Source organism: Corvus moneduloides, chromosome 17 (genome assembly GCF_009650955.1).
Source record: "Corvus moneduloides isolate bCorMon1 chromosome 17, bCorMon1.pri, whole genome shotgun sequence".
NCBI lineage: Eukaryota > Metazoa > Chordata > Aves > Passeriformes > Corvidae > Corvus > Corvus moneduloides.
The window spans coordinates 10280302-10297711 of NC_045492.1; the positions used below are offsets into that span (position 1 = coordinate 10280302).

The window sequence follows — 17410 nt, forward strand, 5'->3', positions numbered from 1 at the left end:
CCCCCCCCCCCCCAACCCCTCACGACACCCTCACCCCCATCCCATCCCTCAGCCCCTGCTCCATCCTCAGCACCGTACAGCCCAGGGCCAGCGCGCCTCCAACCACACTTTTATTCCCGGCACAGGCAGGGAATGGTTACAAAAACTCAATCCTTCCACGGAGGCGGGCCGGGCCCATGCCCAAAGCCCGGGTTGCCTCACAGTATTTCAGTATTGCTTTCCTGACCCAAATCCCAGGTGTTTCCAAGGGGCCGGCGGTGTATTCCCAACAGGAGCAGCAGCTATGGGAAAGAGTCTTGGGTTTGTTTTTTAAAGCAGTTTTCGGTGAAAATTTTACTGGGAAATTGTTTTTAATTATTAAACAAGAATAAATACTTCTCATTAGTTCTCTTCTCTCTGGGTGATCTAGGATAAATTATTCCTGTCATTAATCCGGTGATTAATCGGGTGACAAGAACTCTATAAATGCTGGATGTGTGAAAAGCTGCTCCCCATTTACAACAGGATGTCACATCCAAGACACAAATGCTGTACAAAGTCAGCTTTCACGTTTATAACATTTTTTACCAGAAGTCCACTCTCTCCCCAGCTCCAGCTCGCACAGGGCCTCTCCACCATCGCACCAACGTGAGGTCTTAGTGCTGGGAGCATTCCCAAGGCTGTTCCCGATGCCAATTCCCAGCCACTGCAGGTTTCCAGCCCAGCACGGCCGGCAGCGCACAGCCCTCGCTGTCCTGCACCCCAACCACCCCACGGACTGCAGGGCAAAGGTGCTGAGGAACAGAGTCCCCCAGGGCTGGACACCTCCACCCAGGGCTGGAGGTGTCCAAAGCTCCAATTTAAACCATCTTTGTCCAGTGAACATCACAATAAAATTAAGGTACAGCCCCAGAGCTGGCAGAGCAAAGCCAGAGTCCTCCTCCCCCCCTGCCAGCTGCTCTGTAGGAGTCTCACAAAAATCTCGGCCACCATCCAGAGGCCCAAAAGGTATTTATTAAGTATTTATTATAATTTCTTTCTAGCTGGTTTCTCTATGTAGCTGTATTAACATATACTAACACAGTTATCTTATATACAGTGTTTAATCAAGTTATAAAAGTGACATTCTTTCAAAAGGTGCAAAGTTATTAATGTTTTGACACGTAAACTACTGAGGCAAGATCTGCATCGAAAATAAAACTTTTGGACTTTGAGAGCATTAGGAATGCCAGGGCTGGCCAAGCAGAGCCATGTGGGCAGTGCAGGGAAAGGGTTCTGGAAGTGTTGCTAATGAAGAACAATAAATTAGAAGAATGGATTTGGAACTAATCTGAAATTTTACTGAAAGCTTTAGACTAAAGAAAGGGGAGAAGAGGGTGAAGATGTAACTAATGAAGTGTTTTTACATTGGAAATGTTCCCAGTTTCTTTTTATATCCCATGAAGATTCTATACTGAAGTTTGGATTAAACACATTGGTACAATTGTTTCATGCTTTCACATAATGACAAGGCTTTAGGTCTTAGAATTTAAATCCTGGCTTAGACAAAAGGGATGCTAACCTGTACACCTCCTCTTAGAAACAGAACATCTGTACAGTTTTTTTTCCATTCAGGCAATTTCTATTTATATGCATTGCTTTAAAAACACCACTCCAGCATTAAACATCCTATGTAGTGTAAGCAAGTTTTAAACTCCCACTGGTCTAATATGTGATTCCTTTCAATCCTCACCTAACAAAAAATTCCCTATGGCACGTGCAGCGAGTTTGGAAAGGGGGGTTACACTGCCTGACACTGTCATTACAGCTCAGGTTTTTACCAAAACTATTTTTATGCTGTTCCATGTGGAGCAGCACTGTCTTTACAGAAGTGTCTGTGCCCTTACTAGGAACAAACACAACCCCAACTGTGCCACTACGTCCAGCTCAAGTTCTGAGGATTTCCATCAACACAAGGTACAAATTTTGGCAACAGAATCAAGTTGCCATGAACAAGATTCAGATGATGTCCTTCCTTACTGCTTTGAAGTTTTACAGCTTCTCTTGTTTTTCCAATGAAGACAACTAAATTTCCCCCAAATTTAATCTAATTGTTGTACACATGACTTGACAGAAGAATTTCTCTATAAATATGTTAATTTTCCTTTGCTGTTTAATCCTGTGGCTAAGAGAGAAACACTTCAAAAATCTACTTTCTGGATGAAATCCCAGATGTTTTGGACATTAAACAGACCAGTTCTTTCTTGAACTCCTCATGTTGCTGGCACTTAACAGCAACAATTTCTAAATTACTGTAAACTTCACAGCAGCACAGCCGCTCTCCATTTTCGCCTGGTTACTCAATTAAAAACTTTCATAGAAGAAGCAGCAACATTAGGATCAGTTTTGATTACTGGACCTAATTTTTCAAGCCTCTCTCCCCACCCTGCCCCTGAAGTGTACCACTTGAAAGAAAATGAATGCATCAGTTCAGTAATTGATTATTTTCAGTATTATACGGCTTTGATGGTTTGATATGGAACAAAAAAAAAAAACCATCCCATTTTTTGACATCACGTGCTCACAGGAAACTTGTAATAGGTATAACTCTGCCAAAGCTTTAAATTGATTCTGCTTTTTCACAACATACAAAACAGACATGACCTAATAATGAGAAACATGCAAACCAAAACTTCCCCAAAACATGAACCTGTGTGGATACACACACGGAAGTGCTTCCAAAGGAAAGTTTAGTCTAGAAGCATTCACAGTGCCAAAGCTGCCAAAGGTAGTGCAGAAGAGTTAAGCCTCCAAGTGGTAGCAAGCAATATATTGTACATTGTAACCACCTCAACATTCCTGCTATTGCTTCCGAAGCTCCTCCTATGGTAAGAACAGCATTTGACCTCAGGAAAAGCACATTTCGGGTGTGCCCTTCCCTTCTCCTAAGGTATGCTCTATGGGATTTATCACAGGTATACAGTTTAATGCTCACAGTGTCCCAAAGTTGTGAAGACTCTGTAACAGACAACTACAGTATGAGAGGCTCAGGCTGGGTTTTGTGTCCCAGGTCTCTCAGTTATGGAATTGTTGGGAAGGGGGCCGAGAGCTCCCATCTCCAGGGAGTGCTACATACAGTATGGGGAGTGTGACAGGACTGGGTTTGATCCTATTGGTACCATGTTGGCTTTTCATCCCTGCTCCGAGTGCCAAAAACTTCAGCTTCTTCACTACTGTACTAAGTAACAAGGATATTACCTCTATTTTATTTAACTTACGTAGTTTTCAAGGATGTTATGTGCTCTACGGATACAGCGTATCCTCCTGCCAGAGAAACTAGGGGAGGAAATGGAGAACCAAAGGTCCCTCTGAAAATTAGTGAAAACTTGATGATTCCAGGTGCAGCTTTATGGAATGAGCGCAACAGTATTTAAATATTTGGCAATCCAACATTAGTCATAATTAAATCATTGATTGTTGACTGATAGAATTTCTGTTAAAATTGACTTAGAAAAGCTGGTTTTTGCTATCAACAAAACCAGAGTAACTGGCTTGGAATGAAATCTAGTAACTAGATGTCCGGATGAGATGAGCAATTAGTTCTGGAATCTCAATATATGTCTGGACAGTCTGAGAAATTTCTATCAAAATAGCCACCTGAGTACAGCCAATCTGGAGTCCCAGTGTATGGGTTAGTGCCTTGATGAAACCATCTGTAACACAAAAAAGAAAAAGAAGAGAAACAATAAAAGAAAAAAGCGAACAGACTGAACAGTTATTAAAAGGGAAAAAAATCCCAACATTGCTTCCTTCACAAAACGTTCTAAAAATACACTGGTATTTCTTATCAAAAAAATTCTCAGGAAATATTCTGAACATGAAAAACATTGAACTTCCTACACAATTATCACCACCTTGTAGAGCGCCTTTTTTTTTAGCATAAAGTCGAGTATGGAATGGATTTTAAAATTGCTGTCCTATTCAAAGTAAAAATAACATCGATACTCTATATATATTAATTTTTACTTTAAAAGGATGCTAAATCAGTTACACAATCATTTTTGGAAATTTGCCCGAAGAAGAAACAGTTTCTGTTCTATGGAGCTATGCCCTGCCAAGAACATCAACAGCTGCTCGCTTTTTAACCACGTTGACCAAAACCAATTTTATATTCTCTGGAAGAGATTTTTCAAGGCATTAACTGGAACTAATCTGTAGCTGCTCCTCCAGGCTTTGGGAAAAGAATGCTTTCTCTTCTGAATTTCATAAAATCATGGAGCATCCCAAAGTTCTTGCCTTTGAAGGAGGCAACTGCAGCGACTGGCCATGAGCACACACTTGACTGCCCAGCACTAGCAGCTGTGAAAAGCACCCTGTGGGAGCAGCAGCCAAATCACACATCTCTCCCTGATGCACTCTGTGACTCAGAAATCACTTGAATATGCAATCAAAAAAGCAATTTCTGAAGTATCCAAGCCAAAAAATACAGAAAGTGTGAAAATAAAAGGCCCTAGAGGGCCACAATGTCTTGCTCAACTACCAAAAGCTGGACAGGAATTGGTTAAAGGAGAGATGACACTTAACATTTTATTAATTCTAACAAAAACATTACCTCTGTAGGTTTAAAAAAAAAAAAAAAAATCCAGCATAGCATTACCACAGTATTTAATTATGATAGGTTTCAGCATTTATTATTAGATAATTTGTCCAGGACAGACTTATCAGCAATTTTGGCTTCCAGCTACATATTTAATTGTTGACCCAACAATGCTTTCAGTGACACTACAAATTGCGCTGTCATGGAAGCAATCAGACACATGCTGTCCTGAGTAAAAACAATTCAAGCAGAGTATCCAGCTATTCCAAGCTTCAACAAATTCCCCCTTCCTTGCCCCTTACCGTGTGTGCCACTCCACCTCGTCTTTCGCACGCTCCTTGCGAGCAGCTCTTTGTTTCTCTTCTAGTCTCTCCTTCTCTTTGCTTGCCACATCTAATCAATGTTTCAAGAGAAATTGGTTACTTAGCAAAACAAAAACAAAAATGCAGAAAACACAGGAAAGACGAGAGAAATAAAATAGAGCTCATTTAAGCACGAGAAATCATTTGCTGTACACAGTCTCAGGCAACAAAACCCTCAAACTCATTTCAGAAAAGTTGCTGCTACAAACACAGAGCTGAAACTGAAATGCTAGTGTTTTATCTCTCAGAAACACTGTACTGAGACAGCAGGAACAAACTCAGATTAGACATGAGAGTGATTTTTTTCAGTATTTGGCCATGTGTTTCCTCTGACAAACAGCAGAGCAGCAGAGCATGTCTGCTCACCACATGTCTCTCCAGACAAACTCCAGAGCAAGTGGAGCACGTCTGCAGCTCCTCCCAAGCTAACAAACATGCAAACACACCATAGCACAGGATAGCAGCCCTGGGATCCACCTGGGACGCATCTGCTCTCCCAGGCTTTACTGGGAGAAAACAGACATCATACACTATTCAAAAGAATGTTCATTGCACAGGATGAAAAAGAGTTAAGGCTGCTCTGGGAACGAGAAACTGAGGGCAGTGTTTCCTGCATCGACCTCCCTTCAGCCATGCCTCCCAAACCTTACTCATGTGCCAGTACTTCCTGCAGCAAACACACACCCATGTTCCCGTTCTCCATGTTCCTGATATCCGGACGTAGCCGGCAGTCCGTGGGAGCCAGTGTCGCTTCCATGCCCTTTTCCAGCTCATTGAGACTCACAGCAAAACTGGTGAAATTGTACATCTGAAAAGCAAATTAAAGAGAACACACAAGTTATTCCAGCAAAGCAGTGCTAGGTTCCCTAGCACAGTGAATGGATACAACAAACAACACTTCCAAGAGAAACTGCTGAGTCAAAGCTTCTCCCACTGGCTGCCCCAAAGGCAAGGTTAGGTTCATACAACACCAGCTGCATTTTTTGTTGGAGGGGAGGAACAAGAAAGGGCAGATGGGGATAGAATCACAGCTTTCATTTTTTAAGCAGTCTTTACTTTGGAGGATTAAGACAGATTTTCTACCGTATTGATATTTAACATCATGATTTTTAGGAAAAAGCAAAACAAAACAAAACCACCCACACCTAAAAGACCAAAAAGTCTCGTTGAAACTATGGAAATTAATATCCAGCTGCCCAGTTACTGCAGCCTGTGGCAGCCTATCTTGGAACAGCAGGGCCAGCAGAAGGGAATGTGTATCCATATTTTAGCCACTCTCAGTGCAAAGATCTCCCAGGAAGGTTAACCTAAGTGCCCAGATTCCCAGCTGCACTCAGAGCATGCATTCCTTGTGCCAGCTCAGGCACAGCAGGGCTGCTTTCAGCACGGGACTGAAGCAGAGCTTCTTGGAGTGTAATTTCAGTGCTGCAGCAAGAACTGCCAGAGCCTGGCCCTATGCCAAGGAGTGACACTGCAACAAGGTTCCCTGGACCATTACTCATGCTCCCCTGGATAAGTCACCAGCAAGAGCAAGGCACAGGCTGATAGGAACAGTTACCTGTGATGAGTTTGGTGGCCTACAATTTATTCTCCAAAGCAATTTACTGCCTGGTATGAACTGCACCGTGTCTTGAACCTCTGGCATATCATCAGCCTCATCATTTTCAGATTTAATATCTTCTTCACTCTGAAACAGAGATAACATTTGGCAGAGGAACAAAGGAACATTGGATGGTTTCATCTAGAATTCTGCAGTGACTGTTGAAGAATCTGTTCACATTTGAGACACTGAACACTCCTGTACTTCTGCCTCACCCCTCCTGTTTGCTTTTCCTCACTCTGTATACAGTCCCTCCCATTTTTATGTCTTGCTCCTAATACCCCCAGATAGTCTCCTAACACTTAAATGAAACTTCAATATCTGTTCAAAAAAAACCCCCAGCAACAGTAATAACAGTAAATTCATGTCTTTCAGAAGTGTTTTCTCCAGCTGCCCCTTCTATCCTATGCCATAGCTTAATTTCACCTCACATGACCATTATTTCTTCAGGTGCAAATGAGCCAAGACTGAAATTTAAACCAGTTTCCAAGTTAGTTCTTAAGTCATAAATAGGGCAGACCTGTTTTTGGGTATTGCTTCATCATTTGCAAAACATTTGGATGTGTGGTTAAAAAAAGACAGGCCCTCGTTTCAGTCTGATTTCCTATGATCCAGACTCCAATCACAATTATCACTGCCAGTTTTCTCACTGTGAAGACTGTGTCCCTAAGTTTATGAATACAGTGTCTTTCCTTCAAAGTTCCTTTGTTACCAGCTGCACTGCTGTGCTGCACATATAAAAATCCAATGTGCGGGAGGCTGCTCTCAGAATCTGAGAGAATCTGACTGCTGCAGGACACAGACAGCTGCATTGTGGAACTTTAGAGGATTTCACCATGAGAACCCATTGAAAACCACAACAACCAGAAGGGAAGTTTGAGGCAATAACATCCTGGAGTGACAGTAACAGTTTTCCTCACTCCCACCCCCTTTCTATTTTCTTTCTGCCCTCTCTGACATGGGTCATTTGTTTGACTCAAAAATACCCTACTAGGTTAAACAGGGCCTGTTTCATACACTAGAAAACAGCTCCATATGGTTAAGAGTCTAATTTCAATAATTTGGTTTGAGTATTCATTATTCTAAAAGACACTTCTAGGCTACTTTCCATGTCAACATCTAGTTTACTGTTAGACAGTTCCCCATCTAAATATAGTCTCAACAGGAAGGAAGGAAGGAAGGAAAGAAAGAAAGAATTGATTTTCTTAAGATGAACAGAATCTTATTATTTTTAAAAAAAGTCAAAATATAAGCTTGTACCATGATGGAATACAGAGGCAAAAGCAAGGCCTGTTGTTGCTCTAGATTCTTCTGATGTGAATACTTTTAAAGTTTGAGCCTCTTAACATCGAGAGATTAGCTTCTGTTTAACTTTTCATTTTCAATGAGTAACTGTTGATACCAGGAAACCCAAAGTCCTCTGCTGCACCATACAGTACTTCCCATTTTCTATATGACACTGAGGATTTGACAGCAACTTACCTGACACTGCTTTAATATGAAGCATGTTTCCAGACCTCTTTGTTGTAAAGATTTTCTACATCATGAATTCTGAAAAGCTGCATCACCAAAAAGGGTATCTGACTTAAACAAAATGATTATTCTTTTTCCTGCCCAAATCCTAGTACTTTTACGGCTGGAGTTGGCAGTAGGGCCACCCTCCTCATTCAAAGACTGGACAACATCAGCTTGGGGGTTGATATTTGATGACTGACTAATCTCCAGCAGACACCATTCCTCTGAGCTCCCTTCCATGCCAGCAGCTTACACTACAGCCTGCAAAGCTCAAAGTGCCAAGTGCCTTCTCACTGCCCCATCCAACCCCTACCAAATGACAAGTTTTAACCCTTCATTCACCTAAATAAGAGGTTTTGATTTCATTTCTGACATTTCAGTATCTTTTCTCCCTAAAGAATCCTTCACCTTACCGACTTCTTCTTCTGCTCACCACCTCTCTTCTCACTCTTTTTGTAGGTCTCATATGTGGTGGGATCAGTGCACCACAAACATTCTGTCCACTTGCCATAGATCACACACAGCTTCTTCCTGCTGCAGAGAAAGCAAAGGACACTGAGCTCTTCCTTCTTACTGAGCCTTCTAAGCCTAGCCCTGCAGATTCTGATCTGTATTAAATACCCAGCTTCCTACTTCACCACATTTTATGTTTCTATTTGCAGATTTCACAGAATGGGTGACTCTTAGAAAACACAGATGTTTGATAAGGCAAAGAAAAGGTTTCAGCTCATTCCAGCCCTCCAGAACAGATCCTCATGACAGTCACATGCTTTTGCCACTGCTAAATGAATGTGGGTACATCAAAGCCAATTATAATACAGAGACTCAGAGTCACAAAACAGGTTTGGGTTAATTAAAAACTTCTAACAACCACATTCTCATTATTTAAAACTGAAGACTGGAATTATGACTGTACAATAGTAAATCAGTTGCAACTACTCTGCATTTTCCCTTTATTTCCAAAAGCTGGACTGGAGAGTTTTTCTAATAACGCTTGAAAATGATCATCTTGGAGTCAGGGGGTTTAATACTGACACAGAGAACAAAAATGGGTTACAAATTACATTGGTAGCAACTTTACAGTCACATCAGCTGTGGTCACTATGCAAGCAAAAGAAATGCCCCAGTGTTTAAAAACAGAGAGATCAAGAGGCTTTTATCACTTACTGCTTGTCCTGGATATATCCCTCTACTCTGTGAAGCTCTTTCCCAAACAGTCCACACGGTTTAAAATTAAGGACACATTTATCTCCAGTACTGTGGAGGAAATAAGTACACGCTTAGAGAAGCAAGCCCACAAATACATTAAAAAATTTACTTTTCAAACTTACTTAGCTTTTTTAATATAGTTACAGTTAGCTGGTGGTTAGTTATATACACAATTATTTTTATTTAACTATGGTTTATTGTCTGACCCGGGCATTAAAAATAGCACACAAATTTCAAAATTCCACAGAACTAACAAATTTTGTGCAAGTACAGGAGACAGGATTGCAGATTTCAATCTGTGAGAAGTATTAAACAGCAGCTCATTGGACTGAAGCTCTCATTTATTGAGAGAGCAACACATGCAGGAGTAATAGCTCTCACAAAATTCCCTCCCTCATCATTTAGAAGGTAATTTATTTTATGTAAGTAAAAAGCTTTTATACAGGCAGTTGACAGAGCAGTTGATGCTCTCTAAATTCACATTTCCCAACTCTACAGTCATTTTTCTGTGCTGTGCCCTTAATTTAAGACATTCTCCATTATCTAAACTAAAAAAGTGACAAATCACAATCAACACCGAGGAGGTCCAATCTGCCTCTGACAATTATTTCATTTAATGGTTCTGGAGTTAAATTTAATTTCTGTTCTCTGTTAATGGGGCTGAATTTGGATGGATAACTCACAGATGTAAAACCTTTGCACTCCATAGGCCATCTGGCTTTGTGCCTTTTCATTAATAACGTTATGATAGTAAGCCCAGGCCTAGGGATAATTTGCATTTATCAGGAGAAGTAAAAAACAACCCCACAAAAAGACAAAAAAAATCCCCACGAGACTTTGGAGCTACAAAACAAAGCTTCCTGTGTGTCTGACAAAAATCAAATCTGCTCTGTAACACAATGACCACAACAATCCCTACAGCCCCTGGGTTCATGATCAGCATTACCTGTGATTTACAATTTCTACCACTCCGTACTGCTCTAACCACAGTTTACCAATAATTACATTATGTACACAACAGGTTGGATTTGTCCATGTGTAAGCTTCATTGTGCCTGTCAAGGAAATAAGAGAAGGAAATCATTTTCTTGAGCATGAGATGGAATGCAAGCCTGTTTTCAATTCTGTTCATGGCAGGGCAAAATATGTAACACTCCTCTGAACAGCCAGCACTCAGCTTCATAACAGAAGAGGAACAGACTGTTCTTTACAAGCCAACAATGTGTTGTATCCAAACACTGGTGCAAGTTCATACAGTGATATTACCCTTATTTTTCTCCCTTCTCACATAAGTTTTACAGCTGCTGTGCCTTGGATTACAAATTTCAGCCCTACATAAAGTGCAGTTCAGGAATTCATCTTTTAAATTTGCACTTGTAAAGTTGTAAGTGATAAAACATAATATCTGCAGGAGAACCAGACTAACAAACTAATGCCCAATAGTATCTTCTATTCAATTGCTGCAGCAGTAAATTGCGTAAGTGGTTTCCACAAACACGTCACAAGTTTCCTCATCAGTATTTGAGGCCTGTTCCAGTGCCACTAAAGGTAATTTTGGGGTGTGAGTGGTTTTTGCTTTGTTTAAGTCAGTTATTTAACACTAGTGGGACACAACAGCACTACTGCAAGCTCCACAACCATGACATTTTAAAATTCAGTTTACTATTCAATTCCATCCTTTCCCCAAAGATTTACTGAGAAAAAGGAAAAATCCTAGAATTGATTTTCCATTTGATTTCATTTTTGGTTTATTGTTTTGTGAAAATCTTTAAAGGTGAGTTAATACAGTCTAAATCCCTAAAAGACATTATCATATAAATGATCAAAAAGTTAAACAACAGGATCCTATTGTCAATAGCAGAGTCAAAGCCACCTATTCACACTCATCTTTCCACGCGGGTAGGAGAAATACTGAAGTTACCTGGTTGGCAGTCAATCCATCTTAGGAAAGCTTGTAAACTCTATTTTAATACAAAACACAGAAAAAGCAGTGTCCTCTGTAAAAAGTGCCTTGTACTTCTACATCCAGTGAGCATGGAGAGAACACTCCTAGCTAATGTTTCCAACCCATCTGTCATTTTCCAGTACAGAGAAATAACAGATCATTGAAGTCTCACTATTTCCCACAGCTCCTTTTCTTCAAGGAGTCTTTAGAACAATGACAACTCTTCAACTGGGGGGAAAAAAAACCAGAATCCCTCAAATTCTTCCCCCCAGCCTTTAAACACAGTTTTATTCCTGAACTATTTTGACAGCAGAAGCTTTATAGCATAAACCAAAACACAACACAAGGCACTTATGGTCAGTGCTGATGAACTGAAGCACTTATTGTGTTGGAGAAGTGAGGGAAAAGTGTCTTCTAATGCTCTGAAAAATAGTCATGGTTAGCATAAAGGCACAATTTAATACTGACTCCCAGCTTTGCTTCCCAAACAGCTCCTTGTTCACTCAGGCCTTGAGCTGTTCTCAGACTACTCAAAGCAACAGAATGGTCTGAATCACAACACTGAGAGGCTCAAAATTTCATTTTAACTTCTGCTGCTAACTTGAAGCAATTATTTAAAATAAATGCTTTAATTGTTTATATTCCAGTTTAAATCTCAGCCTTGATTAGGCTCAGCAAGAATTTTAACAGTATCCTACATAAAGGCTCTGAAGGAACAAACATTATTTTGGTAACACCTGCATTCTGCACTAACATTCACAGTTCCTTCTACATTCAGAAGAAATTTCCTTTACTTCCATCACCATTTATCTTCAAGACCAGTTCATACTTTTATGAACTTTGGAATATTAGATGCCAACAGCTAAAAAATTAAACTACTTCCAAAAGAAAGTACAGGAAAAGTCAATGCTTGCTATGGCAGGCAAGTTGATTTTTCATTAAAACCAAATGCCTAGAACTTTCTTAAGTCAACATTTCAAAACCACCTCAGAGTTAGGCCTCAGAAAGGCTTTTATAAAAGCACCAATTGCAGAATACTTTATTTGCAATTGTTCTAGTGCATCCTCGTGTCCCACTTGGGGAAGTTCCAGAGTCTTTGTACCATCAGGGCACAAAACAACTCATGGCACGTCACATAATTTATGAGAGACAAGAATGGGAGCAATCTGGAGAGACATTCTTGATTTCAGTAGGAAGCTGATCCTTCTCTGCAAGTGGCAATCCTGACAAGTTTCTGCTTGTCTGCCTTACCACAGAACAGTTATTGTGAGATGCAGCTCTTTCCACACAAACACTCACACAAACCACCAAAACCAACAGCAATATTGAAAACTGAGATGAGCGTGAACAGCCCAGTAAGAGAATTTTATCTCTATATTTAAATTTTACATGTCTTCACAGAACTAGCTTTCAGTAGCAATCAATTTGTAAGAAATGCTAATTTTCAAGCTGGAAAAACGGGGTCAAACTGCTACAGCTATAGAAGCATAACACAAATTAAAAAAACAGCTCTGAAATTAAGCAGTGAAAATTAACTTGTAAATCAATTCTTACAACCTCTTCAGCAAGGGGTTTTTAGGTAATCATCCCTGAAAAGCCAACAGGGTTATCACCAATAAGTAAAAAAAGTTATTTATTTCTCATACTCACTTCAGAAGCTCCAAAGTAATTGTTCCCCGAGGCTCTGCTTCTATACTCTTTCCCCAGAATTTTAGTTTGGGATAGATTGATCCATGAAATATGAAGTCCTTATTGAGGCCTTCAGAATAAAATGCACTAATAGGTGGGTGGTGGCTGACTTGTTCAGATATAAACCTAAATCCTAAATCCTCCCTGGCAACAACAAAAGAAGAGTATTAAATAGTAAGTATATTTTTAATATTGCAAGAGAAAAGAGTTGATACTTTAAAAAAATGTGAAGTATTTTTAGATTAAACTGAAGGTGAAATTTTTCCTTTTCTAGTTCCATGACACATTTACAATTAATGAAATGAAAGGATTTCTACTCTGAACGCTTTCTTTTTATACCTCAAACCAGGTTTCTACCCAGAAAAGCATCTGAAGAAGTTTCACTGAAATAACTCATGAAAATACAGAGACCCCGTGGGCAGCATGAAAAGGTCTGACTGAAAATTCTTTACTCCACTGCAGACATATCACCCATTGATTTGAGGAAGCCGAAAGTCCTTCAGACTAATTTCTCTATCTGACATGATCAACAAAACAATATTTAAATTAATTAATAGTGTCTGTTCAGGAAGTGTCTTTGGTGGAAGAACATGAGCCAATTTTCCTCTAAATAATTCTCTGAATATTCTGCCTAAACTTAGAAATAAAATTATTAGCTTTTTAACAACTTCCCAGAAATTTTGAGGTAGTTTGAAGAAAAGAATTTTAGCTATACTCTGAAATATATTTTACTGGTATTTTACTACAACCAAACCAGTGTGAGAGTCTGCTAACTCAAGAACACAAACAACCCCAGCTCCCAATTTAAAGTAATTACTACCTGGTTAATTCATAGGTTTCTCCTAACAGCGGGTTAAATGGTTTGCCAGTTCTCTCCCACTGAGAAGCTACAGCAGAGACTGCAAAAGCAGCTACAGCCTGTAAGCAAATTAAGAACACATTGTTATGAGAATAGTGCATTAAAACTCTAAGTTGAATATATTATATTTGTTGCACATACAGTATTTTATTAGTATTCTACAAAGGAATTGCTTTATATTGTTTAAGGCCAAAACATTTGTAAGCCATGGGATAAATGATATAGAAGTGGGGAAATATAAGCACTTATTAAGAATCTCATTTCCAACAGGAATTATTTTCTGTGGTAAATTCTGCCAGGTTACATTCTGCCCCACCTACCTCTACGAGATCAGCCTGGTTTTTTAAATCTACTTTTCCCCACTTTGACTGTCCCCCACCCTCAGCTTGTTGGGAACAGAGCCTCGCTTTCCTAGTGCCAGGAAAGAACTATTTCAGCACAGACGTGACTTCTTGAACCATGCCAGCAGGTTCAGGTGACACTGAGGAGCTCCTGCAGGCTGGGAAATGGAGGTATGGACCCCACAAACACAGGATCCAAGATAAACACTCCAGTTTCACTTAAATAAATCAGAGCTGTGAGCAATACCAGCATAACCTGATGCACACAGGTGTCACCATATTCACTTCCTTGGTGTGAGACCAGCCAGGTACTATATCCTAATCCCAGTAACACCCAGTTTTGGAGAAAAAAAGAGAAGCAAAAGTTGGCTCTGTCACAACAATTTTTCATCCATAACTTCAAAATCATGAGGCCACTCAACAAAGCAATTTAGAGTGACATGAAGCCAAGATTTCATCCTCACAACTATAAAACCACAAAAAGGGTCACAGTTAAATGAATTGAGATCCTTGGGCATGGTCAGTTGTGGCACTTTCCTGCTCTAGACTTTTGTTTCAAACTCTGTGCACAGCATGGAGTGTGAAAGTGTCACAAATATTCGATACAGCCACTACGAAAGAAGAAACTCATCTAGACAGACAAATTGGGCATTCTTACGGTAGCCCCTGAGAAAGAAATACACTGAAGTGAGAAATTATCTTAAAATCAAAGACCATGAGAAAAAAAAACCAACTTCTGAACTACCCAGAAGGTGGTAGGGGTTCTTACCTGCATTCTTTCCAGGGGATCTGCATGACTACAAGCCTTATTAATGAGGTATATATGCTCCATATATTCTGTTATCCTTTGAAGGAAACTCAAGGGCTCGTTGAAGACAATGGGCATCGTAATCTTGGACAGCTCCTACATAACCAAAGGGCAGGTTCACTTCTTAGACACAACACTAAGTTAACAACTGGCAACAACAAGAATTTTCAAAATAAGTTGTGGGTGAGTTTATTTATAGTATTCCTCAAAGGATATTTGGCAAGCCTGGAGCAGACCTCCAAATGCTACAGCTGGAAGCATTGCAGAACCCTACTTGCAATCTCAAATAACAACTTAAAATATTGATCCAGCTAACCTAATAAATTCCCAGAGAATGCTACCTTCTCTGCTGTGGTCTGTGTAAAGCAGAAGAGGTTAAAACTTCCATAGGTAGCAGCAATAATGTGCTAACCCAGCTCTGTGCTGATACTCAAGTGCCACACACTCCTTGGAAACCCTCACAGGCTTATTTGCATAAAATCTATCCATTGTACTGCAGCAACCACAAATTATTTTTTGAAAGGAACATTTACATAAAGAATAGTACTTGAATTGCTCTACCAGATTTTAGTGACTTTATTTAAGCAACCTGTTATTTGTGTCAGACCATTTCTGGTTTCACATGTGGATACAAGACAGACACGAAGTTCACGCAGAGATTTCCAATTCCCCCGGTCTTTTACTATACCCAAGCAAATTTGGCTGTTTAATTACGAAGTTGCACTTGTGACTGAGCATTAAAGCATTAATGTAAGTGCTTAAAACTTAAGAGAAAGCAGAAGGCCACCAGATGAAGCTAATGCAACATTTTCCTCACCTTGGCACAGGCAGTAAGGGAAGAAAAATGTTAACCTTAACCGACTTAAACTGATTTGGTCCAGGCAAAAGGTTCTAGTAGATGGGTCACTAATCCCACCAAAAGGAGTTTTGAGAGTACAGCTGTATGTCCTAGATGACATGAATTTATAAAATAAAGCCCTAAATCACATTTTGCTAAGAAAAGAATAAAAAAAGCAGGTAAGAGAGCATTGTGTCAATCAAACATATTTGACTATATTTTAATGGCTTTAGCCTAGTTCTTAAAGGACAGCTTCAGAAACACCAATCCACATGCTCTAACAGCTAAAGAAGATATGGAAATAGTACTGTTAATAAATAAATGCTGAGATTTAGAGTTGCAGTTTAAAATTGTTTCCTAGCGAAAACAAAGAAAAATGCACCAGGTGTTATTCTGTGTCTTGATGTTTAACAATGAAACTAACCAGCTGACATTAGGAGCCCTAACACAGATGCTTCATTCAAGCTAACTTACCAGTCCAATGCATTTTTTTAATATGCTCCACACACTAAAATCACTTCTAGAAAACATTGGGGCAGGTAATGATGTCCTGTAATGGAAAAAAAAAAAAATCCAGCTGTCATTATCAGCCCATTATACAACAAGCCATTTTCTTTTGCAGGTATGGAGGCAACTTACAAGGGAAGCAAAGCATCACCCCAGACTTGGCACAGGAAGCAGACACGTGAAATGACTTTTCAGTTCCAGAGAATTACCCTCTCCCACGAGAACAGCACCACCCCAAAAGCTATGAGCCAGCACGTGCTCACCTCTCATTTCCTATGCAGCTCTATGTGTTTACCTGTGTCTCTTAATCCCATTCTCTTGTATCTCTGTCTCTCCATTATGCTTTCCAGTCCTACTGCTTTGGTGTGGATCTAGATCAAGCATTTCTGGAACTTTATGATTTGCTTCTGAAAAGTCTCCTGAAGAATTGTCAGAATCAAAGCCTGTATAAAAACCAAAAGGCAACAGTTTTCTTTGGAATCTTACCATGCCACAGAGTGCCACTCACATTTTGCAAGTGTCACACCTGAAGGACACTTAGACCAGGTTAGTTTATTTCAAAGAGTATCAGAGTGAAAACCTTTTATTAAGAGACCTAATTTCCAGGAGTATTATGAGCCAATTATTGTATATGAATCAAGAATTATCATTTTTCACACTGCTGAATATAAAACTAATTTAGAATCTTAAAAGCTCTCAAGTAACTCCTAATCAGATTAGCTGTATTGTCTCTTTTTCAGAGCTGCAGCGTAATTAAAATAATTTGGTTCAGTTCTGTAGTTTTCCTCAAAGACCTTAAATAAATTAAACTTAGGCTGCTAACAGGCAAGGAGAAAAAGAAAAAAGAGAAAAGAGAAAATGGCCATTTCACAATGCAGGGGCAAACACACCCAGGCAACTGGAACCACAGAAATGTAGGATTTCAAACTTCTTTTTGCCACCCATATGTGCAAACCATATAACACTTCCCTAATGGCTGCAGCAGGAACATGTGGAGACCAGGATGAATCATTCCCTCAGCTCTACAAGTGACCCACAGCATTACCTACAGGAGGTGGCTGCGTTTCCTATGTCCCAAATCCACCCACTTGGTCAAGAGCTACTGGAAACACCACTGTAACCATACCCCAGCTTGCAGCAATATGCTTGGAACGGCTTTAATCCCAAAAATGTTAAACCACCA

The 17410-nt window shown here is 39.9% G+C and overlaps 1 protein-coding gene across 2 annotated transcripts in view; it reads right to left on the reverse strand.

Annotated features, from left to right (window-relative positions):
• Positions 1-971: 971 nt before the first annotated feature.
• OSBPL2 (oxysterol binding protein like 2) overlaps positions 972-17410 on the reverse strand; it is a 34849-nt gene continuing 18410 nt past the window's right edge. For both annotated transcript variants that reach the window (XM_032126893.1, XM_032126894.1), the window contains 12 exons: positions 16523-16670; positions 16195-16270; positions 14844-14978; positions 13695-13792; positions 12836-13018; positions 10188-10295; positions 9200-9289; positions 8446-8566; positions 6476-6604; positions 5602-5725; positions 4858-4948; positions 972-3671 (listed from right to left, as the gene is read on the reverse strand). In XM_032126893.1, the coding sequence (XP_031982784.1) occupies positions 3569-3671; positions 4858-4948; positions 5602-5725; positions 6476-6604; positions 8446-8566; positions 9200-9289; positions 10188-10295; positions 12836-13018; positions 13695-13792; positions 14844-14978; positions 16195-16270; positions 16523-16670 (1406 nt within the window). In that variant the 3' untranslated portion in view covers positions 972-3568. The remainder of the gene's footprint in view (positions 3672-4857; positions 4949-5601; positions 5726-6475; positions 6605-8445; positions 8567-9199; positions 9290-10187; positions 10296-12835; positions 13019-13694; positions 13793-14843; positions 14979-16194; positions 16271-16522; positions 16671-17410) is intronic.